Genomic DNA, 27,894 nt, shown 5'->3' on the forward strand with positions numbered 1-27,894 from the left:
CACATACGTTGGCCCATTTAGCATCTTGAAATACTCAGACAGCTTCTGAGTTTCTATCAATCCTTCCATTTTCACTTCGTACTTCTTGAGTGAAGCAAAATCCACCGGTGATTCTACTTGAACTATTAAGGATTTCCATGGAATATCCATAGTCTTCTCTTTGTAGACGGACCCAGATTCTGGTACGCTTTGCATGTTTGAGGTAGATTCTGAAACTTTTGAGCTTGATGATGCCATTTGATGATGATTGAAGAAGATTTGAAGAAGATGAAGATTTTAGGGTTCTAGGTTTGAGAGAATGCGCTTACTTCGCAAGAGGTTTGAAAGCAAATATGTTTGTTGTGAGTGAGTAGTGTGTGAATTGACAAAGTGTTAAAAGTAAAACGATTGCAATTCAAAAGAGACAAACAAACATAACATTAATGACAAAATTGGGGGCGCGTGAAAAGTACTTTCAAAGCTATTAAATCATCATTGCCCTTTTAGTTATACACCAACACATACAGGCCACGTCAGAAATTCATAGAGTAACTACCAAGTTAGTGGGCCAGAAGTTACTTTAAAAAGTAACTCCCAACGTTTCCACTAATTCAACTATTCAGAAGCAAAAAATCCAGCTTCTGGACTTCAGATGCTGACGTCATCATCAGAAGCGAGTTTTCCTCAGAACCTCAATAAAGAGCTTCTGATGGACTACTGCTTCTGAACTAACTTCAGAACCTAAAATCCTATTCAGGAGCAAGCAAGCATTTAATCAGATACAAAGTGCATGTTCACATTTTTCTTTATAAAATCAAATCTTTCAACAGTTAAAGGCTTAGTAAATATATCAGCCCATTGATTTTCAGTATCAATGAATTGTATATCTAAAATTCCTTTTTGAACATAATCTCTGATAAAATGGTGTTTGATTTCAATGTGCTTAGCTCTTGAATGCAAAATTGGATTTTTAGACAAACAAATAGCAGCAGTATTATCACAATAAATGGGAATACTGTTAGCAGTTATCTGGTAGTCTTCCAACTGATGTTTCATCCAAAGTAGTTGTGTACAACAACTTGCAGCTGAAATGTATTCTGCTTCTGCTGTAGACATAGCAATAGTTGTTTGTCTTTTGCTAGCCCAGGATATAAGATTATCACCCAGAAATTGACAATTGCCACTGGTTGACTTTCTTTCAATCCTATCACCAGCATAATCAGCATCACAGAATCCAATTAGCTTATAATCTAAGGATTTTTTATAAAGGAGTCCAAGATTAGTTGTTCCTTTCAAATACCTGAAGATTCTTTTGACAGCAGTCATATGAGATTCTCTAGGATCTGATTGGAATCTTGCACACAAGCATACACTGAATAAAATATCTGGCCTAGATGCAGTGAGGTATAACAAAGAACCAATCATACCTCTATACAGCTTCTGGTCAACTTTAGCTCCTTCATCTTCTTTGCTTAAGGTGCACGTAGGGTGCATTGGAGTGTTCATCACTTTACAATCTTCAAGCTTGAACTTCTTCAGAAGCTCCTTTGTATACTTAGATTGATGAACATAGACTCCATCTTTGCATTGATTAATTTGAATGCCCAGGAAGAACTTCAGCTCTCCCATCATGCTCATTTCAAATTCATCCTGCATTAACTCAGAAAATTCCTTGCAAAGAGATGCATTAGTAGAACCAAATATTATATCATCAACATATATTTGCACAACAAGAATATCTTTCCCAAGGGTCCTTCTGAAGAGTGTTGTATCAACCTGTCCTCTTTTAAAATCATTCTTGATTAAGAAATTACTTAGTCTATCATACCAAGCTCTGGGAGCTTGTTTCAAGCCATATAGTGATTTCTTCAGTTTAAAAACATGGTCAGGATATTTAATATCCTCAAATCCAGGAGGTTGCTTGACATACACTTCTTCTTCTATGACACCATTGAGAAATGCACTCTTGACATCCATTTGATATAATATTATGCCATGATTAACTGCATAGGAAAGAAGTAACCTGATTGCTTCCAATCTTGCAACTGGAGCAAACGTTTCAGTGTAATCAATGCCTTCTTGTTGACTATACCCTTGTGCAACAAGTCTGGCTTTGTTTCTTGTTACTTCACCTTGCTCATTTAGCTTGTTTCTGAATACCCATTTTGTTCCAATAATGTTCTTGTGCTGAGGTTTGGGTACCAGATCCCACACATCATTTCTTTGAAATTGATTCAACTCTTCTTGCATAGCTAGGATCCATCCATCATCTGAAAGTGCTTCATCAACTGTTGTAGGTTCAATCATTGAGATTAGTCCAATCATTGACTCTACTTGTCTGAAATGTGATCTTGTTCTTCTTGGACTATCTTTGTTTCCGATGATTAGCTCCTCAGGATGTGAAGACTTGTGTTTGAATGTGTTTCTGGGAGGATCTGCTTGATGTGAGCCATCTTGTGCTTCATCAGAAGCAGTTTCATCTTGCGCTTCTGATGTGGGTTCAGCTTCTGGACTATCTTCAGATTCAGCTATCTGATCAGGTTCTGGAGTAACTTCAGGAACCTGTATCTCTGCAAAACTTTCATCTTGCTTTGAAGTTTTATCTTCAAGCTCCTTGTCATCAAATTTAACGTGCATAGATTCTTCAACACAGAGAGTTTCTGAATTATACACTCTGTATGCCTTTGACCTTTCAGAGTAACCTAAGAAGATTCCTCTTTGGGCCTTGGCATCAAATTTCTTTAGGTAGAGCTTGTTGTTTAGAATGTAACATGTACATCCAAATTGATGAAAGTAAGAGATATTGGGTTTTCTTCCTTTAAAGAGTTCATATGCTGTTTTCTCCAAAATAGGTCTAATATAGATCCTGTTTTGAACATAACATGTTGTATTCACTGCTTCTGCCCAAAAATGTTTAGCCAAATTGTTTTCATGGATCATGGTTCTGGCCATTTCTTGTAAAGTTCTATTCTTTCTCTCTACAACCCCATTTTGTTGTGGAGTTCTAGGAGAAGAGAATTCATGGATGATTCCATGTTTTTCACAAAAAGCTTCAAATGGCTCATTTTCAAATTCTCCACCATGATCACTTCTGATTTTCAAAATCTTTGACTCTTTTTCAGTTTGAATTTGTGTGCAGAAGTTACTGAATACCTCATATGCATGATCCTTACTTTTCAGGAATTTCACCCAAGTTCATCTGCTGTAATCATCAACAATGACTAATCCATATTTACTTCCATATAAGGATGCAGTACTCACTGGTCCAAATAAATCAATATGGAGTAATTCTAAAGGTCTTGAGGTTGAAACAATGTCTTTGGTTTTAAAAGATGATTTCACAATTTTCCCTCTCTGACATGCACCACAGAGTGCATCTGAATGATAGTCAATGTCTGGTAGCCCTTTCACAAGTTGTAACTTACTAAGCTTAGAGATTAACCTCCAGTTAGCATGTCCCAACCTTCTGTGCCACATCCATTTCTTATCATTCACTGATAGTAGGCAAATCACCTTCTGATCAGCCAGTTCAGAAAAATTGATTTTATAGACATTGTCAACTCTCTTTCCCTTGAACACAATGGATTTGTCTTCCTTGTTGATTACTGTACAGTTGGGTTTTTCAAAAAGCACATCATAACCATTATCACAAAATTGACTAATGCTCAAAAGGTTATGTTCAAGACCATCTACCAACCATACATTATTAATTGAGGTAGAGGAATTACCAATAGTTCATGTACCTATGATCTTGCCTGACTGGTTGCCTCCAAACTTCACATTTCCTCCCTCTTTCATTGTTAGGCTGAGGAACATGGACTTGTCTCCTGTCATGTGTCTTGAGCAACCGCTGTCTAGGTACCATGATCTTTGCTTTGGCACTGCTCTTAGACATACCTGCATCATTGACATTTTTAGATTTAGGTACCCATTGTCCTATGGGTCCTGGAAGGTTAGTACTTAAGGCTTTACTCTTCACTTCTTGTACCTTGTGCTGTGAGTTGGGTTGCTTCTGATTAACCATCACCTTAGGTTTTCGTACTTCAGAAGCAGTAACTGTCTTCTTCTGAAACTTAGACTTCAGAACCTCAGATTTTGGTTTCACCAGACTCTGAGGAATAGGTTCTGATCTTTTCAGGATCCTAACCTTTGAAGTCTTGGAATCAGATTTGATCATAGCCTTTGACTTATAGTTCTTTGGCTTTGAAGTAATCTTAGCCTTAGAACTAGAAGCTTCAGGTTCTGATTGAACAACAGTTTCCAACTCAGCCCCTTCTGGTACAAAGAAGGTTTTCAGACCTTCCTTGATGCATTCACAACAAGATTTTAGATTGGTTTTCTCAAGTTTCACTTCTGGAAAACCAATTCCTCTGCCATTGTTCTTGTAAATACTATAAATCATAGAAGCCACTCTACTTCTGTCAATGCCAGATATAATAAAATCTTCAAGAGCAATTTCATGGTTACTTAAAGATTTTTCATTACACTTTTCTTGTAGCTTCTGACATAAGAACCTGAGCTGATCTTCATACGTTTTACACATGAAGTCAAAGCCCCTAAGTCCTTGTTCAGAAACTTTCAGATCCAATAGAGTTGATTTTTGCTGTTTTACCAAATCAGCATATTTTTCTTTTAAATCCTTCAACTCATTGGTTCTTACTTCAAAATGTGTAAGAAGTTCTTTAAGTGACTCAACAAGTTCATCTCTGGGAATTTTGGAATATACCTCGTTTTCATCTTCTGAGTCTGAATCTGATCCAGCTTCTGAAATTGCTGTTGCTACCAACCCAACAGCTACCTTTGCATCTTCATCAGCTTCCTCTTTATCAGATCCAGATTCACTTCCCAAATCATCCCAGGTTGCCATTAAACTCTGCTTAATCTGCTTCTTGAATTTGCTTGGTTTGAATGTAGACCTCTTTGACTTGTCTTTTGACTTTTCTCTTTGAAGATCAGGGCATTCAGCAATGAAGTGTTCATGCTTCTTACAGTTGAAGCATCCCTTCTGATCTTCTTTCCTTGAGCTTCTGGAGTTACCCCTTCTGGCGAGAAACTTTCTGTTCTTCTTGGCCAGATACTGAAGTCTGTTTGAGAGCATGGCCATTTCAGCAGCATCTGGTTCAGAATCTGAACTTGATTGTTCTTCCTCTTCAGATTCAACCACTTTGAGAGCTTTTGATGACTTGCCTTTGGATGGAAGAGCTATTGATTTACTCTTCTTAGTAGACTCATGTTCATTAAGACTTAACTCATGAATTTTGAGAGAACTAACAAGATCTTCGACACTTAAAGTGTTTAAATCTTTAGCTTCCTCAATGGCAGTCACCTTTGGTCTCCATCTGGCAGGTAAGCTTCTGAGTATCTTGCTTACATGATCAGAAGCAACATAGCTCTTCTTCAGAATCTGTAGCCCAGAGACTAAGGTTTGAAACCTTGAGTACATCTCCTCAATAGTTTCATCATCCTTCATCTTGAATAACTCGTACTGATGTATAAGCATGAGAGCTTTAGCTTCTTTGACCTTCTTGCTGCCTTCGTAGTTTGAACAGAGAGAAGCAAACATAGCTTTGGCAGTGGACTTGTCACTCATCTTCATGTACTCTGCTTTGGGTATGGCAGTGACAAGAGCTCCTCTGATAATATGATGCTTCTTGTAGAGTTTCTTCAACTCAGGAGTATGTTTCTTTCTATCCACAGCAGCTCCTTCTTCATCGAGGACTAAATCACCAACACCATCTTCCAAAATATCCCATAATTCTTCATCTAGGCTCATGATGTAACTGTAAAAGTTGGTCTTCCACGAAGAAAATTCTTCAGCATCTCCATTGAATTTTGGAATCTTTCCAACACTGGATTTCTTACTATCACTATAATCATGTGAGACATTTTTATAGCTAGTATCACCAGAACCAGGAGGAGGAGTAGTCATGTTTTTCTCAGATCTTTGACTGTTGCACGGTTAAGTGTTTCACAACAGACCAAGGCTCTAGATACCAATTGAAGGTGAGAAAAACACAAGAAGGGGGGGTTGAATTGTGTTTTTAAAAATTCTTCGTTTCTCCTAAAAACTGAACACACTGATAAGAAGCTAAGTGAGACAGCTTCTGAAGTGATAATCAGAATCTAAATGCAGCGGAATAAAACAGAGAGAGAGAAGAAGAATGACACAAAGCAATTATATTGGTTCCTTCCACAATCCGGAAGTAGTCCAGTCCCCCTTGCACTTCCAAGGAGATTTCACTAAGAGTAATATCTGATTACAATTGCTCAAGCACACAAGCAAGAGACTTCCTTTGCTCAAGCACACAAGCTAGAGACTTCCTTTGCTCAAGAACACAATCAAGAGACTTCCTGCTCAAGCACAACTGCAAGAGACTTCCTAACTAAACAAAATTACACAGAAAATTGTTTAAGGTTGAACACTTGATATACAATCAGAGGTGCTCACAATACAAATCAGATACAGACTCAATGGACTTAAGAATTTCTAAGATATGACTTTGAGACACAAAAATTCTAAGTGAATGCAGAACAATTTCAGCAGAGGTTTGACACTTGTAAAAATATTGAGAGTCTGTCGTTCAGCATTACCAAATCTCTAGGTCTTCACTCCTTTATATAGAGGTGTGAAAGAGACGTTGTGAAATTGCCAGCACACCAAAGAGTCGTTGTTGAAGCTTGATCTTTCACCTTTGATCTATTGCCTGATTTGGTTGTTGTCCTATGAAGAACTAATTTGAAATCCATTCCTTATCCAAAGGAACATCTATGCAGGAGAAGCCGTATTCTGGAGCTGTTTTCTTGTCTTGTAGCGTGGACACAAAACAGAGTAGTGGAGAACGTGGTTGTACAATTCGTACAAATGTCAACGCTTTCGTCCAAATTGCAAGCACATGCCTTCAAACACCTTTGAAATGACCGTTGGAAAATTCCACTAATCCTTTGTTGTGTTTTCGAATCCAATAGACAGCTTTTGCAGAGATAATTCTTCAATTCTTGAATCTTTGCAAATCCAGTTGATATTCAGCTTCTGGTGAAATGGCTTCTGATGAGGCAGCTTCTGCAGCTTCTGATGATGCAGCTTCTGATGATGCAGCTTCTGATGATACAGCTTCTGATGATATGACTTCTGGACCTCTTGTCTTCAGGAGCACTATTCTTCAGGAGCACTATTCTTACTTCAGAAGCGACTTAACTTCAGGAGCACTTTTTCTCTTCAGTAGCAAGTTGCCTTCAGGAGCGTCCAAGCTTCAAATTTTGTTGTTTCCTTTGCTCTTTATTTGCTCATTCAGAACCAATGATGATGTAACTTTTTAATTATGGTCATGTACACTTGAACAAATATTAGCTAGTCCAATTTACAATTTTTAATACCTTGTTATCATCAAAACTCTTTAAGGTTCATTGTTAAACACATTTTGTTCCAACACAAATGTGTAAGTCTGAGCCTTCAAAGGGTATGTAAACAAAGGAATGACCGCATTAATAGACATTAATGCTCTTTCGGTAACAACAAATGTAAATTAATGACCTGACTTTGAAGCTGGACAGACACGTCCAAACAATGGCTCAAAAATCATGTAACATAACATGAGAAAGCACTCTCCGAATCTCATTCGTAATGCAATCAAATTCAAATAAATGACACTTACTGCAAATCATATATCTCAACTGTAACACCAATAGACATGAAGTTTCAATGTTATTTAACATGAATAGAGAAATTGATGAACACCATAATAAACCTGATGATATTATCATAATGCTGAACGATTAGCGATGATAACGCCGCAATCCAAAACTTAAAAAAAGTGTGAATAGCTCAACAACACTGATACCGCATTTGGTATTATTACGGAGTTTGTGATTAATTTCTGGATATTGCCAACAAAATATATTCACTGTAAGTGGATATAATAACACTACACGCCAACAATCAACTTATTTGCGGCAAACGCAGCAATCTCAAAATAAAATGAGATCATCTATGATAAACGTTGTTACAAAATTATCAGGTCCCTAACACTGATATCATTGCCGCAATTTTTAGCAATATAGAGTTATCGAAACTACGTCGTTGCTGCAATTTTGTGATGATTAATCAAAACAACGCCGCCTATCTATTTTTATTCGTCTGTACACTTTAGAACGTGAATTTGGAAACATAATTTGATGTTTTGCGTGGCCATTTCGACTAAAACCTCATTTGATAGTAATTGAATTTCTATAACATATGGCAGACATTATTTAAGGATATTATGTGAAAGTGCATCATACAATTCAAAAGCTACAGGGATTAAAGAACAAAAAAGCACCATTGCATTATCGAAAAAAACCACAAGGTTTGAATTACATAATTTTGTCTTTCCATAATTTCTACCAGCACTTGCAATAATAATAATGTAAACTAAAACAATATAAATTAAACAAAAGAACGCCGCTACTGTAATTTGCTTCGTTTGTTCGAAATAGGATGGAAAATTACAAATTTATTTGGAAGGAGGTTTGTCACAACTGACTATAAACTCCTTTAACATCTGTGATGTATTGTTGAGTGGATTTTGTGTGAAAGTGCATATAACAGTCTAAAAATTACAGGGATTAAACAATAAAGAAGCACAATTTCATTGATGAAAAACAACCCAATATCCACAAACCTGAACAACAAATGAATAATACAAAATTGATGTTCGAAATGGAGAGAGAGAGAGAGAGAGAGAGAGAGAGAGAGAGAAAGAGAGAGAGGGCGACAAGAGAGAGCTGCGGCGACGGAGAGAACGACAACAGGAGAGAATTCTTGTTTCAATGTCTGAGAACAACTCAAAGGGGGAAGAGAATTTGAATTCCAAAACGTAAAGAATGAATAATGAATGGGAGAGGAGAGAAAAGAACGTTAAAAATGAAGGAGAAAGAGGTGGGCATCGATAAGTGTGGAGTCAATTTGGGAATTGGAGGATAATGAGTCAAAACTTGGATAAGTGCATAGGAAATATACATCAAATTTGAAAGTTTGACTCAAATTAGATCAAAGGATGAGATGCATGCTTAGCCAAATGATGAGATCCAACGGCCTCCCTTGTTTTGGAGCCAAAACCATTTAGGCTTAGGGTTTGCAAAGTCATTAGCAATGTTAACAAAGATTAGATATAAGTATGATATGCATTGATGAAATATGATGAATGTTGTGATAACATCAAATTGTGGTCTTGTATATGTTGATTGATATACTATGATGGTGGTGTGATAATATTCATGTGGAATTAGTATTCTAGAAATGTTGAATATGTAGATGTGTATTTATTTGAAATCCTCGAATGCCTTTATTTGATTATGTTTATTATGTGGAATATTATCTAACCCTCAGTGGTCGTTTGGATGACCGCCTGCCTATATGTAAGAATGCGTAGATGGCTTGCAGGATTGAGTTGCTTAGCTTTGATTGCTAGTGAGTTTCTTGAGGATAGCGTGGAGCTACCTCCTTTCTTTTGCTCGAGTCTTGTTATGCTCTGATTAGGGTGTCGGGCGTTTTATTTTATTTCATTTTTCCATTGTTGGATTTATTTGATGAGACCATGGTTTTCTATTTGAACTTGAGATATTATGTTGAAGTTTATTACTCATGTTTTGAGGATTATTACTTGGTGAGGAGATCTTATGTAAGTTAATTGTCTTCCTTTGCGTATTTTATGAAAAACCAAGTTATGCATGTTTTGGAAAAATGTAGATGTAGCATATATATACTCTCGAGTTATTGAATTTATTGCATAATTATGGCTTTCGGGGTTTAGAGTGTTATAAAAAGCGTGTAAGGATGAGCATAATTATAATAACAAAGATAAAATATTACTATAAGATCAAACATATATTTGAAAAAGTAATTGTAGACTTGTGATGCAATGTTGAATTCCACACACATAAACTTAATTTCGATGAAAAAAAACTTTAAAAAAACAAAAGAAAAAAATGTACCAGTCATATTGATGACAAAAAAATAAAATAAACAACACCAAAAAAATAATTTTATTTAAATTTTTTTCTTACAAGAACCATTAATTTATTAATATCATTCATTATTTGAAACACTACAAAGTTTCTACTAAACAAAGGAAGAAGATGGTGGTTGAACAGGAGCAGGGGTTGGGGTTGGTGGCTGACGAGGATGAGGTTTGTGTTCAATGTGTGGATGATCTAGGCTATTAGATGAAGTGGGGGATGGAGACGGTGGCTGAACAGGAGCCTTTCTTGGGGCAGGTGGGTGATGGGAAAGATGTTTATTGGGATGATGATCTAGACTAAGAGAATGAATACCATAGGAAGATGGTGGATGAGCAGGAGCATGGGTTGGAGTAGGTGGGTGATGAGGACGACGAGGTCTGCGTTCAATGTGTGGATGATCTAGGCTATTAGATGGAATGAGGGATGGAGACGGTGGCTGAACAGGGGACTTACTTGGGGTAGGTGGTGATTGGGTGAATGTTTATTGTGATGATGATCTAGAAGAAGAGAATGAATAACATAAGAAGATGGTGGATGAGTAGGAGCAGGGGTTGGGGTAGGTCAGTGATAAGGACGACGAGGTCTACGTTTAATGGGGGATGGAGTTGGTGGCTGAACAGGGGCCTTACTTGGGGTAGGTGGGTGATGGGGAGGATGTTTATTGTAATGATGATCTATACGAAGATAATGAATACCATAAGAAGATGGTGGATGAGCAGGAGCAGGAGTTGGGGTAGGTCGGTGATAAGGACGACGAAGTCTGCGTTTATTGGGGGGATGGAGTTGGTGGCCGAACAGGGGCCTTACTTGGGGTAGGTGGGTGATGGGGAGGATGTTTATTGTAATGATGATCTAGACGAAGATAATGAATACCATAAGAAGATGGTGGATTAGCAGGAGCAGGGGTTGGGGTAGGTGGGTGATGAGGATGATTGTGGTGATGAGTACTTACCTCTATAGCAAAAACTGCCAAAGAACTCACTTGGAGTAAGGCTAACACCAAGACTAGAACTTTGGCCATTTCTCAATGCAATAAAAAGTAGCCTAAAGAGAGGTGGGAGAGCGATATTGATATCTTGGAAGTGTTCGAAAGAGTGTATTTGTAGGCGTTGATGCTTAAAATGATTTCAATATTTTACTATAAACTTAGTCAAAGCTAAAAGTTTAAAGAATTTAAAAAGAGGTAAATTAGTAATTAATTATTTTATATTTTAAGATTATTATAAATAAAGATTGATAAACCTGCATAATAATATGTGAATAAAATGTAAGTTGAATGTTTGAATGCTTTAATCAATTTTTTTATATTTTTAATATTTATTTTTATGACTTTTTTAATCCTATAAATTATATAAATAATAAAAATTAAGGGTTTTTTGATCAATAATTTTTTCTATATATTCATAACTTTTATAAATAAAAAAAATTATATTACTAAAGTTTACAATAAACTTAAGCATAGTGATTTAAAGCATTAATATGATTTTACTAATAAAATTTATATTTACTATTTTCATTATTATTTTCAATCACAAAAATTAAAGTAAACTATTTTATTGAAAGAATTAACAATGATAATAATAAATTTCACAAACAAAATTAATTAAATTAATATAGTTGAATAGTATAAACATCTTAAAGTAATTTTTTTATGTCCATGTATAGTATATAAGTATTATTTAATTTTTATATTCTTAATTGTGGAGACAATTTTTTCTTCTTCAAGAAAGTGGATATTTTCCATTTTGTACTTCCTTTTCTTTTTGGTTAATATATTTTGAATGACGCAGAATGCGTCATTCTAGTTTAAAAGAAAGTATATCACATTGAATTGTGCATCAAAAAATTGCATTTTCCGACGTCAATTAGTGCATATATTATATTGCGTGCCTAAAATAAATTCCCTTTTTATAAAAAAAAATAACATAATTTCTGCATACCTTGAATTCGGGATTCAAGATCCATCAAATTAGTCCCTCTGAGCTTAGCTCAATTGGTAAGGACATTGCATAATATATGTAGGGGTCGGGGTTAGAACCTCGGACACCCCACTTCTTCACATTTAAATGTCTGAGCTCCAGCCACTACTCTACAAGACCAAGAAGAAAAAAAACAGATCCATCAAATTAAAACTTAGTTAATTTTGATATTTTAATCAAAATAGTTTATTTTGTTAAAAAAAATGGAAAGGGAAACTATTTTTAATAAGGTGGAGCTAATGGCTATATTTAGAACTTTCTCAAGTGGGATTTTAACCATGTCCTTTGTGATTACAATGCCAAACTCTTATCACTAAGATGACACATTTTGAAAAATCAAATCAACCTATGTTTTAAAATCAAGTATTACTAAAGTCAAACTTCATTAATGTAGTTATGAAACAAATAATGTCTCACACTAGTATTATTACATTTTGTTCCAATTGTTTATGCTTCTCCAATTTTAGAATGAGAGATATAGATTAACATAAGCTCCTCCGAGCATATGAGAGGTGCTTCATATTTTGTATAAAGTAAAATCACCTTTGTTTATCCCATAAAAGAGCCTAGTAGCACGTGCACGTGACATAGTTTTAAAAGTCCAATATTTTTTCGATGTATAACATGAATAAAGTTCAAATTCTTATCACAACAAAAAAACCGTACTAAATTTTGTTTATCCGATAAAACTAAAATAACTTGTCAAATGATTATCTAGCTTTACAAAATTATAATGAATTCAATTTGTATTAAGGATCAACACCTTAGTACAAGTTGATTATTTTGTGACCATGAGCGCCAACAATTTGATGGAAAACTGTTTACCTTCTGATTCTCTCTTTCTAGATCTTGATCTCTCCATCAAAGGAGCTACAAGAATACAATCACAGTTAATTGGAAACCCTCTACAACGCCTTGGGTTAAAATTAATTCATAAGGCTCGGTCATTAGCACGCATGCTTCTTGTAAGGCATTTTTTCAAGATCATTTGGGCCCTTTTTTGGGGTTTATTTGCTTGCAACTTGGGGTGAGTTTAATTAAGTTGTTTTCAGTTATAAAACCATGTTTTCAAGTGTAGTTTGAATGGTCTAAGTGTTTGGGACGCATTAGTGAAAACGAAATTGAAAACAGAATTGAAAATGGATCAAAAATCAGAAATTTACGCGCGAAATCGCAAAACGAAAAATTAGCACTTTCTATCTGTCAAGGTGGCACGACTGTGGGCCCCTGTGGCAAGGTCGTGCGTGTTTTCATGTGGTTGGATGGTACGACCGTGCGCCCTATTGGCACGACTGTGCTAACCCATATGTGTTCGGAAACCCCTGTTTTTCGTGTTTTAAGGTACTTTTAAGTATGCCAACGGTTCCCAAACTCCTAAACCTTATTAAATGGAATTTAATGGGACTTCTAAGAGTGATTAAGCATAGGTTTATTCTAGGATTAAATTGGATTGGAAAAGGAAGAAAAACTGAGACGAACTTTGAGTTTTTGAGAAAATTAAGGAACCTTGTGAAACCAAAATACTATGATTGATTAACTAAGATGTTAGATGATACGTAGGGATGTTTTTAACTATGTGTAAGGACTTGGAACTTTTATTTTGTTAAGAAAATTGGAAATAGACGATTTTGTAAAAATATACGAACTTTGTCGAAAATGAGTTTTCTTTATCGGATAAATCTTAAATGGTTTTAGAAACATTATAATATGATGAAATAAGAATGAAACAATGATTGTTGGGTGATTGATATGTTGATTATCATGATGTGGTTATATGTCGTCTTTATGCAAATTGTGTTTTGTGAGACGGTTGTGTTTTACTTATGGTGATGAATGTTGATGTTGAATATGTTGATGATTCTTTGTTGAATATGACTTGATGAATTGTATGGATGTAAATACTTGATAATGCAATGGTGTGTTTTTGGGTGAAGATATTATATAATGGAGGGGTTATATAATATAATGTTATGAATTTTGCATTGTCGAGTCTCTACATGTATGTCCATGCATTCATAGTCATCTCGAGTCTTTGTTGAAGAACATAACCGGTGGGAGTTATGTTAGTATGTAGTTGGAGGGAATCACGTAGTGGAATCTCGGTAAAATTATCTCCGAATCCAAAATTTGGTAGCACATGCATGTAGAAGTGTCTACGAACATGGCATGCACTTGAATTTGGTGAGACGTGTCATAATTGAATATGTGAGTTGGTGAACATGTGCATTGATGAAATATGATGAATGTTGTGATGACATGAAATTGTGGTCTTGTATATGTTGATTGATATACTATGATGGTGGTGTGATAATATTCATGTGGAATTAGTATTCTAGAAATGTTGAATATGTAGATGTGTATTTATTTGAAATCCTCGAATGCCTTTATTTGATTATGTTTATTATGTGGAATATTATCTAACCCTCAATGGTCGTTTGGTTGACCGCCTGCCTATATGTAAGAATGCATAGATCGCTTGAAGGATTGAGTTGCTTAGCTTTGATTGCTAGTGAGTTTCTTGAGGATAGCATGGAGCTACCTCCTTTCTTTTGCTCGAGTCTTGTTATGCTCTGATTAGGGTGTCGGGCGTTTTATTTTATTTCATTTATCCGTTGTTGGATTTATTTGATGAGACCATGGTTTTCTATTTGAACTTGAGATATTATGTTGAAGTTTATTACTCATGTTTTGAGGATTATTACTTGGTGAGGAGATCTTACGTACGTTAATTGTCTTCCTTTGCGAATTTTATGAAAAACCAAGTTATGCATGTTTTGGAAAAATGTAGATGTAGCATATAAACTCTTGAGTTATTGAATTTATTGCATAATTATGGATTTCGGGGTTTAAAATGTTATAAAAAGCCTGTAAGGAGGAGCATAATTATAATAACAAAGATAAAATATTACTATAAGATCAAACATATATTTGAAAAAGTAATTGTAGACTTGTGATGCAATGTTGAATTCCACACACATAAACTTAATTTCGATGAAATAAAACTTTAAAAAAACAAAAGAAAAAAATGTACCAATCATATTAATGACAAAAAAATAAAATAAACAACACCAAAAAAATAATTTTATTTAAATTTTTTTCTTAAAAGAACCATTAATTTATTAATATAACTCATTATTTGAAACACTACAAAGTTTCTACTAAACAAAGGATGAAGATGGTGGTTGAACAGGAGCAGGGGTTGGGGTTGGTGGGTGACGAGGATGAGGTATGTGTTCAATGTGTGGATGATCTAGGCTATAAGATGGAGTCGGGGATGGAGACGGTGGCTGAATAGGGGCCTTTCTTGGGGCAGGTGGGTGATGGGGAGGACTTTTATTGTGATGATGATCTAGACGAAGAGAATGAATAACATAGGAAGATGGTGGATGACCAGGACCATGGGTTGGGCTAGGTGGGTGACGAGGACGACGTGGTCTGCGCTCAATGTGTGGATGATCTAGGCTATTAGATGGAATGGGGGATGGAGACGGTGGCTGAACATGGGCAATACTTGGGGTAGGTGGGTGATGGGGTGGATGTTTATTGTGATGATGATCTAGAAGAAGAGAATGAATACCATAAGAAGATGGTGGATGAGCAGGAGCAGGGGTTGGGGTAGGTCGGTGATAAGGACGACGAGGTCTGCGTTTAATGGGGGATGGAGTTGGTGGCTGAACAGGGGCCATACTTGGGGTAGGTGGGTGATGGGGAGGATGTTTATTGTAATGATGATCTAGACGAAGAGAATGAATACCATAAGAAGATGGTGGATGAGTAGGAGCAGGGGTTGGGAAAGGTGGGTGATGAGGATGATTGTGGTGGTGAGTATTGACCTCTATAGCAAAAACTGCCAAAGAACTCACTTGGAGTAAGGCTAACACCAAGACTAGAACTTTGGCCATTTCTCAATGCAATAAAAAGTAGCCTAAAGAGAGGTGGGGGAGCGATATTGATATCTTGGAAGTGTTCAAAAGAGTGTATTTGTAGGCGTTGATGCTTAGAATGATTTCAATATTTTACTATAAACTTAGTCAAAGCTAAAAGTTTAAAGAATTTTAAAAGAGGTAAATTAGTAATTAATTATTCTATATTTTAAGATTATTATAAATAAAGATTAATAAACCTGCATAATTATATGTGAATAAAATGTAAGTTGAATGTTTGAATGCTTTAATCAATTTTTTTTATATTTTTAATATTTATTTTTATGACTTTTTTAATCCTATAAATTATATAATTAATAAAAATTAAGGGTATTTTGACCAATAATTTTTTTTATATATTCATAACTTTTATAAAGAAAAAAAATTATATTACTAAAGTTTACAAGAAACTTAAGCATAATGATTTAAAGCGTTAATATGATTTTACTAATAAATTTTATATTTACTATTTTCATTATTATTTTCAATCACAAAAATTAAAGTAAACTATTTTGTTGAAAGAATTTACAATGATAATAATAAATTTTCACTAACAAAATTAATTAAATTAATATAGTTTTTTGACAAATAAATTAATATAGTTGAATAGTATAAACATATTAAAGTAATTTTTTTATGTCCGTGTATAATATATAAATATTATTTAATTTTTATATTCTTAATTGTGGAGACAATTTTTTTCTTCTTCAAGAAAGTGGATATTTTCCATTTTGTACTTCCTTTTCTTTTTGGTTAATATATTTTGAATGACGCAGAATGCGTCATTCTAGTTTAAAAAAAAAAGGTATATGACATTCAATTGTGCATTAAAAAATTGCATTTTCCGACATCAATTAGTGCATATATTATATTGCGTGCCTAAAATAAATTCCCTTTTTATAAAAAAATAACATAATTTCTGCATACCTTGAATTCGGGTTTCAAGATCCATCAAATTAGTCTCTCTGAGCTTAGCTCAATTGGTAGGGACATTGCATAATATATGCAGGGGCCGGGTTAGAACCCCAGACACCCCACTTCTTCACATTTAAATGTTTGAGCTCCACCCAATAGGCTACAAGACCAAGAAAGAAAGAAAAAATAGATCCATCAAATTAAAACTTAGTTAATTTTTATATTTTAATCAAAATAGTTTATTTTGTTAAAAAAAATGGAAAGGGAAACTATTTTTAATAAGGTGGAGCTAATGGCTAAATTTAGAACTGTCTCAAGTGGGATTTTAACCATGTCCTTTGTGATTACAATGCCAAACTCTTATCACTAAGATGACACATTTTGAAAAATCAAATCAACCTATGTTTTAAAATCAAGTATTACTAAAGTCAAACTTCATTAATGTAGTTATGAATCAAATATTGTCTCACACTAGTATTATTACATTTTGTTCCAATTGTTTATGTTTTTCCAATTTTAGAATGAAATATATAGATTAACATAAGCTCCTCCGAGCATATGAGAGGTGTTTCATATTTTGTATAAAGTAAAACCACATTTGTTTATCCCATAAAAGAGCCTAGTAGCACGTGCACGTGACATAGTTTTAAAACTCCAATATTTTTTCGATGTATAACATGAATAAAGTTCAAATTCTTATCACAACAAAAAAATCCATACTAAATTTTGTTTATCCCAAAAGTGTTGAAAGGGATAGTTTTCTTTATATATAGTATATTTATAGATGTAACATTTAATTTTATTTTACAGTAATGTAACAATTTAATTAACATCTAATGAACCTAATTAAAATGCCCTTTCTTGGCCTTCGAGTTTTATTTTTTTTTCCACTTGACGTAAGTAAAAAAAATTATTTTCTATTTCTTATTCTATTGCCATGACACTTCTGCACAACTTCATTTAACTCCCATGAATTAACAGTTAGTAAATTGGCTAAGCTCCAACCAATCACTTCCAGGGTGAGACCTTGCAAATAAGCATGAGTTAAAGAAACCTTAGAAACAAAAGTAAATGCCAAAAAACATTGTTTTTGACTTGCAAATCAACATCAGTAGCTAAAATTTATACATTACTGTTTCTTGTCGTAGTATTTGTCAAGCACCATCTCTGAATACTCTCCATAAGTAAGGGAAGCATTTGATGGAATAAGCTGTAGAGAAAGAAAAAAATTGAAAATTTCAACCCATTCTTTGACAAGAAATGTGGATTATCTATTTAATAAAATGAAGAGGTAGAAGGTATAGTCTGTTATCTAGATGAGGAGAAATGTTATGTAGAAAACTATCTTCGTGGATTTCAGAATTCTGTGTTTGTGATGGATTTTTAGTAGTTTAGTTAAACAAAAATCATTCAACGGTCCTATCATCAATTAATTTAGAAGTTATGCAAGATACCTAAATGACTAACTAGATTCTCTGCATGAAGAACTTTATTGTCATATATGTACTTCTATGAAAACTATGATTATTTCTTCCAAATAAAAAAGTCACATGTGAAATTGCAAAGTCTCTTTATTTTTCTGTTTTATAACATCATCTTTTATCCATTATGTAACCGGCATTGGACAGACACTAACACGGACACGTCGACATCGGTAAAATTTTGAGAAAATAACATAATTCAACGTAATCACAAGTGTCGGTGTCGTGTCGTGTGTTTCGGACACCGGAACCCGCCTTCAATCAGAAGTGTCCATGCAACTAATGGCTGAATGTGAAAAACAATAATGACTTTTAGGAATACACAAACCTCTTTATGAATGTGAACCTCCTCGGGAAAACTGAGTTTTTCATCCCTGAAAAGAAAAATTATCAATATACAATAATAGATTGAGATCATATTCATCATTGACCTCACGCTAACTTGTGATTCTACGATTGAAGACAACTTTAAACAAAATTTAAGCAACAGAACAGCCTAGTTGTTCTCATAGAACATACCAATCAGGTTGCATGAATAATGCAAATGTCGAGCGTTCAACATCAGAAGATTCCTCCCCTTTTGGAGCCTAAAAGTAGTATATCATCCATATTTTAGGTCAAAACATGTGAACCCAACAAGAAAGAACACTAAAAGTAGTATATCATCCATATTTTAGGTCAAAACATGTGAACCCAACAAGAAAGAAAACTAAAAGTAGTATATCATTCATATTTTAGGTCAAAACATGTGAACCCAACAAGAAAGAAAACACAGTAAAGAGTAAAAAAAAACTTCATTAGAGTATCCAGGCAAGGTAAAGCTATGATCTGAGTGACAAGTGGTGAATTTGGGCCAACATCTGATCCATTGAGTCCACAGAAACAATATGTTGCTTTGGCATTGGACATGCTTTGGATTGCCGCCAACAGCAAAGAAAGCACACTAGAAAAGAGTACTAGACATACAATTTTTTTTTTTACTAAGGGTGATACTTATTTAGTAATCCATTTATAAATATGAATAAATTAATAAACATTTGATATATCAAATTTTACAAGTTGGAAAATGCTAACAACTACCCTTGAGGCATTGGTATAGCAAGAGTGGAAAGCATATAATAATAGAGAATATTTTTATTACAAGTTTGTCGCACACAGAACAGCAAGTTTGTTATGCACAGAACAGCCATTAGAATAGGTGTTATGCACCTATTTATCAATGAATGAGCAGGCCTCCAAAAAATCTTGTCCAACATCATCGAATATTAAAATACCACCAGTACCCGAATCCAAGTACTTGAAAAGGAAACAAATAATTTGCAACAAGGAAAAACACTTCATATTTCAATGCTGACATGACTCTTATAAAGCATTTTAATAAGAGGAATGCAAGTAACAAAGTCTTTAACCAATAATAGTGTCTTGTCTGCATTCCTTCTATTAAATAAGAACACTAGCAATCACTAGAAGAAAATAAACTAAGATATAATTATGACATCAATAAAAAGCATGATGGAGCACAATACAAGAAGCCAATGATGTCAAAGAGAAAATAAGAAGGAAGAATATATAAACAGAATTGATTCAACAGGGTGACACTAAAAAATGCTACAAGTCTAGCACAAAACATAGAGAAATAAGTTATGTGCCTTCTTATAAAAAAAATTAATTACCTGAACACAATGAGGTGTTGCACGAAGAGTACCTCCTGAAAGTATTTCGGCAGTTTCACCAATTTGGTAAGCTATATCATCTGCTCCAAAAACAACCTATAAGAGAAAATACAATGAGTAAAATGCATTGTACTAATTCAGAGAAGTTCTAAGCATCATATTCACACCATTTACGAATACCATATCAGATTTTACAATTTTAAACCCTCCAAATGCCGGTTTCCTTTGGGCTATTTTTAAAAAGGAAAAAAAAAGGTCCATGAAATGCTTTCTTGTTTAAGGTCAAGCATTATTTCTCACAGCTGATGTGTTATATTGAATTTATTCATCCCCAAGCATAAGGGAAAGAGCTAAAATGCAATCCTAAAATTCCATGAATAAATCATGTGTCCTTGTGATGAATACTGACATAAAGGAGATTCATTCAATTAGTACAAGGTCTGTGATGACACTGCAGTCATTTTAATTGACATATCTATTGACCATAAAAAAATAGCATACTTCAATAGATCTAAAATAATCATCCTAACCAGATACATATAATGCATCAATATGTAATAAAAACTTCCCCAAAAAATTACTGTCCAAACTACTGCATAGAATTTAAGTTAGGTTTAACTAAACCCTACAAAACTGGCTTTTTAAGATGGATGAGAGATGCGTCCCACTTATAAACACATTTCAAGGTCATATCTCATCAAATTTCGGACTCTCAACACTATTGAACACTATCAAAAGAATGGAGACATTTTACCAATAATTTTACCAACATAAAAATCTGCATATTATAAGTTTGATAATAAAGGAGAGAAGGATTCATCTACTTGAATGAAAGATAAACCAAGAAAATATTTTAATGTTGCAGTTACTTGCAATTCCAGAAGAAGAATGTGTACCTTGACAATCTGATCATTTCTTGTTCGGATGTAAAGACCAGCAGTACTGTCAGGGCAAGGTATTTCTACACCATCTCTTGTAAATATACCACATGTGAGACCTACATATAGAATCAAAATCAACATTGCAAGAGTTATGTCATGTGAAGAAATTCAACATTAGTACTCTCAGAAACAGTTTGTTTTTAAAATCCATGGGTTCACTAATCAACTTGACTAGCATGAAAATATAGTAAAGCAGAACCAATGTGATATGCAAATAAACATGCGTTAATAACCTGTTAGTGAACCATTGTCGGTATGCCATCCACACCAAGAAGACATCGAGTTGCCACCTGAGATTCTGTAACAAGTCATGTGTAACTTATTAATATTAATATACTGTCAGTCATATACTAAAGGATAGCCTAGAAATATTTTCTTAATTCAAGGATAATGACATTAAACTTGAAAGCTATAATACAATCTAAACATCATTAGAAATAAACTGTAATTGTTCTTGATAGGGCTCCAGAGTCCAACAGGTGTGATGACCCAATCATTGAGCCCAATTCACACAAGTATAGCCTCTACAAAGCTGTAGAAGATGAGGGAATAAATGTTGGGATATCCCGGAATTTTAGGGACTTTTTCTGTTATAATAGAGAGGGAAGAGCTTAGCTCAGTTGGTATGGACAATGAAAAAATATATGCAAGGTCCGGGGTTCAAACCCCGGCCACCACCAAAAAAAAGAGGGAAGGGTAATGTGTAACTCATTGTGAAAGTTGTTAGAATCTGTAAGGAAGGATTGCTCTATAGTTTAGGAGTTCATTGAACTCTGGTTTTTCCCCTCATTCTCTGTTTTAACCATTTTAGAGCTTTGAGCTCACCAATTTCCAATTCAACAATAAACAGTTTATTTACCTAAAATTATGGTTTCTGAGTTCTTCTGCTACCATCGTATCAGTATTTCAAGAGTTAAATATCATTAAAGTGAAGGTGTTGATTTTATCAAACATTTTTGCTTGCAGGTCATATTTTGCGTTTTAATGCGGTGTCCAAAATGTAACTGTTCTTCTGCTGTCATCATATCAGCATTTCAAAAGAGCTAATATTTGAGCTTTAACAGCTTGTGTGAATAAAAAATGTTAAAAGTAGAAACAAGGCTTGTAGCTCAATTGGTAACAGCCTAAGTCTTTTAAGGCTTGGGAGTGATTGTGAATTTAGAGGCTCAATCCTGCACTAAGGCTAAAAGGAAACACTATCCAGAAATCATAAAGTCAAATTTTAATTTTAATATCAAACTCATAGGTCCGGTGCATATTATTATCAATTTCATTTTAGAAAAGTAGAACAAAATATTTTTTTATGAAATTAAAACAAAGAAACTTGCATATTAGGATATTTGAATGTAAAGGAAGATTAAATTTAAACAACAAGTCTCCATTATCTAGGGTTGAATTTGAGTGAAATTTGAGGGAAATTTGAGTGATTAATTTTCAATGAAATTGACTTCGTAATAATGTAGTATACCTTTAAAAGGTCAAATAAAAAGACAGATCAAATAAATTGTATCAATAAAGTCCAGTCAACAATGTTCACATATTGATTCCGCTAAATACTTTTAGTAAATCAACAAACATATGCTTGCTGGTTATGTAAGATATGATCATAAAAGTTTTCTGATAGATATTGGTTCAACACAAAACAGATTTGGAACAATTTATAATATTTATTGATACAAACAGAATTAAAGTACAGAGAATAACACATAAATCAAACATAAAAGTTCTCCAAGGTTTCGAGAGCCTTGGCCTCTCCCTTTCCCAAATGCTTGAGAGTTGGGTCTCTCCCAATAACCACTCAATAACTTCCAGACAATCCTCTATTATGTCTGGCCCTTCTAATATTTATCCTTAAAACATATAACTGACTCTATTTTTTTTTTTTTTTTTTTGAGAAAATATAACTGACTCTATTGATAATTAATATTCAAACATAACTTCCCTAAAACAACTGCTTGACGTAATAGAAACTGCCACATTCAGTTTCGTTTCCTAATAGGAAGTCTAACATCTTCTAATTTCTAATAATAAAAGACACATTGTAAAGAAAGTTACCCTTGTTGTGCAGGAAAGTAATATAGCAAACGTCCTTTGTGACTGCGGGAGCGATTAAGTATTGATTCCAGACCTTCATCCTTACGAATTTTCATTCCTTTGGATACTGACAAGTTTTGAATGTGAACATTGATCAGAAAAGCAATAGGACTGAGGGAAAAATTATAGGTATAAAAAGTTGGTTATGAACAAGAAAATAGAATGCGACAGGTGCCATTCTTCTCATGATTTAGTGCACCACCAGTCATATAAGGTACCTACGGCCTTAATGAATCTGAAACTTTGCTAACTTTAAAACTTAAAGATGATTCCTGGCATACTGAGAAATGTAAGATAATAAAAAAAGGCAATAAAAATTCGATGAGCATTATAATCCACCTAAAGGCTAAAACCAAATCAGATGTTTCTTTCCAAGATAGAATAATCACTAGAGATATTTCTTGTGTAAAAAATAAATCAGATGTTCTTTTCTCAAGATAGAATAATCACTAGCCCAAACTCATTCGAAATCTACCTAAAATTATTTAGAGCATTAACAGTATAAGAACCACCTCAATATCAGAATAAATGTATTAGTCAATATTCAAAATAGGCCAAATAATTACCGTCCTCAGGAAAAATTAATTGGTCCACTTCCAACAAGTTACAGCATGTATAAATAAAAAGCTAGGGTAACGCCAGTTAGAAATGCCTTTGTCTAATGCCATACAAATAACAATAGATGCCATACCATATTGATCACAGTGATATGCCACCATCAATCCAACATCAAATATCAGCTTCCCAAGTGCTTTGAAAGCTACATGCCAGAAACAAAAGAACAGTATACATGTAACCAATCATGTTACTATCCAACAAAACATAAAGATCAAATAATCTGGGACAAGTTATTACTGTTAAATTTAGATATGATCTATTTAAAGTTTTGAGTATCTTCTGTGTACTTGTAATGTAAAGAGACAAAAACTGACAACGGGTATACAAAATCAAACAGCATGGTTGGATGCCTATATGTGCACAGGCATAGCAACTGCATGCTCATTCGTGTAAAAGCCAAGGAAAGAAAACAGATAATAAACACAGAAATCTATATCCCCAATACAAGAAAAAAGCACTGCAAATGCAAAGTCAATTTAGGCTTCAGGGTGTACCCAATTCAAGTTCTGGTAATGTGCTTTTGGGCCATATATTTGATCCACAATATGATGGGTACCTACAGGCACACAAAATCCAAGGAATTGCAATGATATGATCAGAGATATCGAATCACAAACAGTATAATACAGAATTGATGATGATAAAAAAATAAGAAACATATAAAATATATAAATCACAATAAAGAGTAACATATAATTTTACAGGTATGCATCTACATTTATTTCAAGCGATAAGAAAAGATAACTTCTAGACAGAGATGATAACTCAGTATAATTCAGTTATGTGACAATTGAATAATGATAGAAAGAATTGCTCAATAATATTTATATCCATATACAAGATAAAAAAAACACCTACAGCAAGAAACAACTAAAGTTTTTTAAACAAATCAAGTGTCCTCATCTACTTTACCGTTGTATCAAAGATTTATCTGTCGTAGGCGTATCAAGTATGGGATTGGCATAGAAAGATCCTTTTAATAAATCTGCACTCATAAGAAAAAAGTCGATAAATGAAACCGGCCTCACTTAAAAATGTAAATAACTAACTGATTTACCAAAATGCATTCATGCAGCAAAGTATTAGAATTTGCAAAATAACATATACAAATTAGATGTAATATATAGTTGAAGTCACTTTCTTTTATTACAGTTCAGATTTATTATTGTGATATGAAGAACTCTCTGTCAGAAAGTCATTTCGAGAGCACCACTTGAGCATCTCAAATTACACTTCTTTTTTCTCCTATACCAATGGTAAGCATAATATACTTGTGAAATAATCAAATAATCTTCAATGACCCAAAGAGGTCCTATTAAACCAAAAAATAATCAAATAATCCCAGAGTAAGGCGTCCTATTAAACCAAAAATTCAAAATACAGTGTAAAAGGTACTTTGAAATTAAAAAGGCATCAACATTGTCAAATAAATATGCATATCCAAAATAAAATCAGCCAATATATAGCATAGGTTACAAAAACAAGAGAGAGAGAGAGAGAGAGAGAGAGAGAGAGAGAGAGAGAAGGAATTATCAAAATCTAATGCAAAGCAAATTAAGGTTTCCCAAAGAGAAACCAAAAAAGAATTCATTATACGCAACAGATGAGAGAATTACCAGGCTTGCCAGATTCAAGTTTCTCTTTCCCATGGCTCCAGCCAATATTATATCTACAAATTCATTGTGAATAGAAGAATCAGAAGTCATTTGCTGTTATAATATATAACAAGTGAGGTTCGTTGGACCGATGGAAAACAAAAAACTTTAAACTGCATAATGCGATGGCGGAATTAAGTGGAAGTGAAAATTTAATAGTAAGAAGTTTTAAAAAAAGATAGGTTACCTACTGTTAGGATCTTCAAGATCATCTTTTACTTCTTTAGGAAGATTTGCCAATCTGACATAAAGAAAGGAAAAATGTTATCATCAATAACAACTTACCTTGGTGCGAGATGCAAAAGATTTCTACTGATAGGATCATCAATCACTACTAGGACTAAAAGCAGAAATAGCATATCAAAACACTTACCTTGGTGCGAGATGCAAAAGACTTCTGCGCAACGAAGAGTATCCTGGGACCTATAATTAATTCCAAGTAAGTTATTATGAAAATACAAATAGTAGTACATACAGCCAGAAAATAAACCCATCAATTTCCAGTTCTGAAGCTTTATAACATATCTACAATCATCACTTTTAGGATAAGATAGAGCTAATGACAAGAAATGGGCATCGCCTAACTCTGCTGTCATTTTTCAGAACAGAAACCATTATACAAACTAGCACAAGATATAAGTTCAAACTGAGAAACTTCCCATAAGTTTGATAGTTCTGAAATTGTTCAAAAAAAAAAACCTAGCCATATGTTTGACTCTTTTCTTCGTAGTTTAATTTAGGTGTGAACATTGGTTACAGTCGGATTCGATCCAAAATCATCCACCAATAGCAAACCAAAGAAGCTAACATTTAGGTTATTGATGGGACAATTTGCTGCAGGCATAATGCTGAACAATGTGAGGGAACTTAAACTTTCTAAATACTTGGATCGGGCGGGTTTGGGCACTACTAGATTTAATTTTGGGCAACCGAACCCGCCCTAATAAAGCCATTTTTAACAGCTTTTAATCATTTGGTACCTGAAACCCACCTGAAATGGACTAGGTTAGCCTACAGTCAAAAGTTTCACACATTCATGAAGTTGGCACATCCCTGGTCCTTATATCAAGATCGAACACTCCAAATTTCAAGCTCGGTATTTTCCTATTTTAAAACTTTATAAACTGCATTGGAATTTGGACTGTTGGATCTCGATCAACCAGCCACGGATAAACTCAATGCATGAATGTGTCAAAAATTGATCGCAGCATTTCCTAGTTTGATTAAGGTTCAAAGACTTGATTCAACTTTACATGCAAACACTAACTAACAAACAAAATTAAAAATTAAATTTATTCAACCGTAGCTTATCCAATAAACAAATTCAATTCATTCCTCCCTAAAAAACAAAAATTGCAATTGTGATTCATCAGTAATAATTCTAACAAAAATACAAACAAATGAAAATGAAAAAATGCACATACATCAGTGACTGATAGAATCCCCAAACCATTAGGTCCAAAACCTTCTTCGATCTTCAATGACAAGTCGTGGTTCTTATCCTGTCACAATAAATTTCAGAAGAATATAATCAATAATCAAAAACTATATAGTCACACAGATAAAAATTGACTGCCATAGTCAAACACCAAACCAACCAAGTATCAATAATTGGTTCAGTGGTGACAAAAATTGAGTTCCAGTGAATTGATTCTAGAGGTGTAGAATTGATTTTCACATGTTTGGTTCCTCTAAAGTATAATTGATTTTTCCTCCATAATTGATTCTACTAGAAGCTAGAAATAGCAGATTCTGATTCTAAAATTGATTTTTACACTCAAAATTATTATTCAACTCCCATTTGTTCAAACATAAATCACTTCATTTTCAATTCAGTTTTAGTCAGAATCAATTTTACTGAAGCAATTCATTCAAAATCAATTATTCTTGCCAGAATGTTTGGTTCCACTTCTAAAATGACCAAAATTGATTATGGAGGTGTAGAATCGATTCTGACATATTTGGTTTCTTTCTAGTACAGTTGATTTTGCCTCTAGAACTGATTTCTTCTTGAAAACAGAATCTGTAACTACTTTTGATTTTATAATTGATTCTCAGACAAATTTAAATTCAACTCACTTTTATGTTTCCAAACACAGCCGAAATCAATTTTACAGAATCAATTCACTCAAAATCAGTTTTCATCACTGCACGAAACATACACCAAAAATCAAATTTAGAATCAAAATCTTCAAATCTGTTTCAAGTAAGAATTATAGCTTCAAATTTGTTTCAAAATCTTCAAATTATAGGTTCAAGTAAGAATCAATAGTAGTTGGGAGAAAGCGAAACAAGTCAGAGCATAACTATAAACGAGAGAGAGAGAGAGAGAGAGAGAGAGAGAGAGAGAGAGAGAGAGGTGTTACTTGAAGGTGAGAGAAGGGAATTGAGACGGTGGAGTAGGAAGACATAGTATGGCGGGGAACGACTGCGTTTTGAGGAACAGGGGGCGGGAATGGAGACGAGTTCAACATGCGAATAGCAATCATTCAAGTTTGAAATTGAAGACGACACGGCACGGAAACTCAATGTATAATACTCGGTAAACTCTGTTACTATAAATAAAAAAAAATTGAGAGAGACTGTATTTAGAATTCTGCTCTTTACCCAAACGGTTTTGCTCATTCCCAAAATAAAAGT

At 34.0% G+C, this 27,894-nt stretch overlaps 1 protein-coding gene across 3 annotated transcripts; it reads right to left on the reverse strand.

The window, feature by feature from the left end:
- Positions 1 to 17,516: 17,516 nt before the first annotated feature.
- LOC146929077 (uncharacterized) lies at positions 17,517 to 27,757 on the reverse strand. 3 transcript variants are annotated; one of them, XM_085701161.1, is made up of 16 exons: positions 27,621 to 27,757; positions 26,679 to 26,756; positions 25,628 to 25,677; positions 25,442 to 25,495; positions 25,216 to 25,268; positions 24,512 to 24,584; positions 24,094 to 24,155; positions 23,673 to 23,741; positions 22,943 to 23,048; positions 21,121 to 21,185; positions 20,843 to 20,943; positions 19,947 to 20,042; positions 18,793 to 18,860; positions 18,602 to 18,647; positions 17,920 to 18,002; positions 17,757 to 17,818 (listed from the first exon to the last, which is right to left on the reverse strand). In XM_085701161.1, exons 1-15 carry the CDS (start codon positions 27,741 to 27,743, stop codon positions 17,922 to 17,924), a joined length of 1,125 nt encoding a protein of 374 aa, XP_085557287.1. In that variant the 5' UTR covers positions 27,744 to 27,757; the 3' UTR covers positions 17,757 to 17,818; positions 17,920 to 17,921. The 3 variants fall into 3 exon arrangements, 2 of the variants coding, with proteins under 2 accessions (XP_085557289.1, XP_085557287.1); XR_015005958.1 differs by lacking the exon at positions 18,793 to 18,860 and having other exon boundaries at positions 17,517 to 17,818; positions 17,921 to 18,002; XM_085701163.1 differs by lacking the exon at positions 18,793 to 18,860 and having other exon boundaries at positions 17,517 to 18,002.
- Positions 27,758 to 27,894: the final 137 nt, after the last annotated feature.

This window comes from Medicago sativa, chromosome 4, assembly GCF_051527215.1.
Source record: "Medicago sativa cultivar Bolivia chromosome 4, Bolivia_mono, whole genome shotgun sequence".
Classification (NCBI taxonomy): Eukaryota; Viridiplantae; Streptophyta; class Magnoliopsida; order Fabales; family Fabaceae; genus Medicago; species Medicago sativa.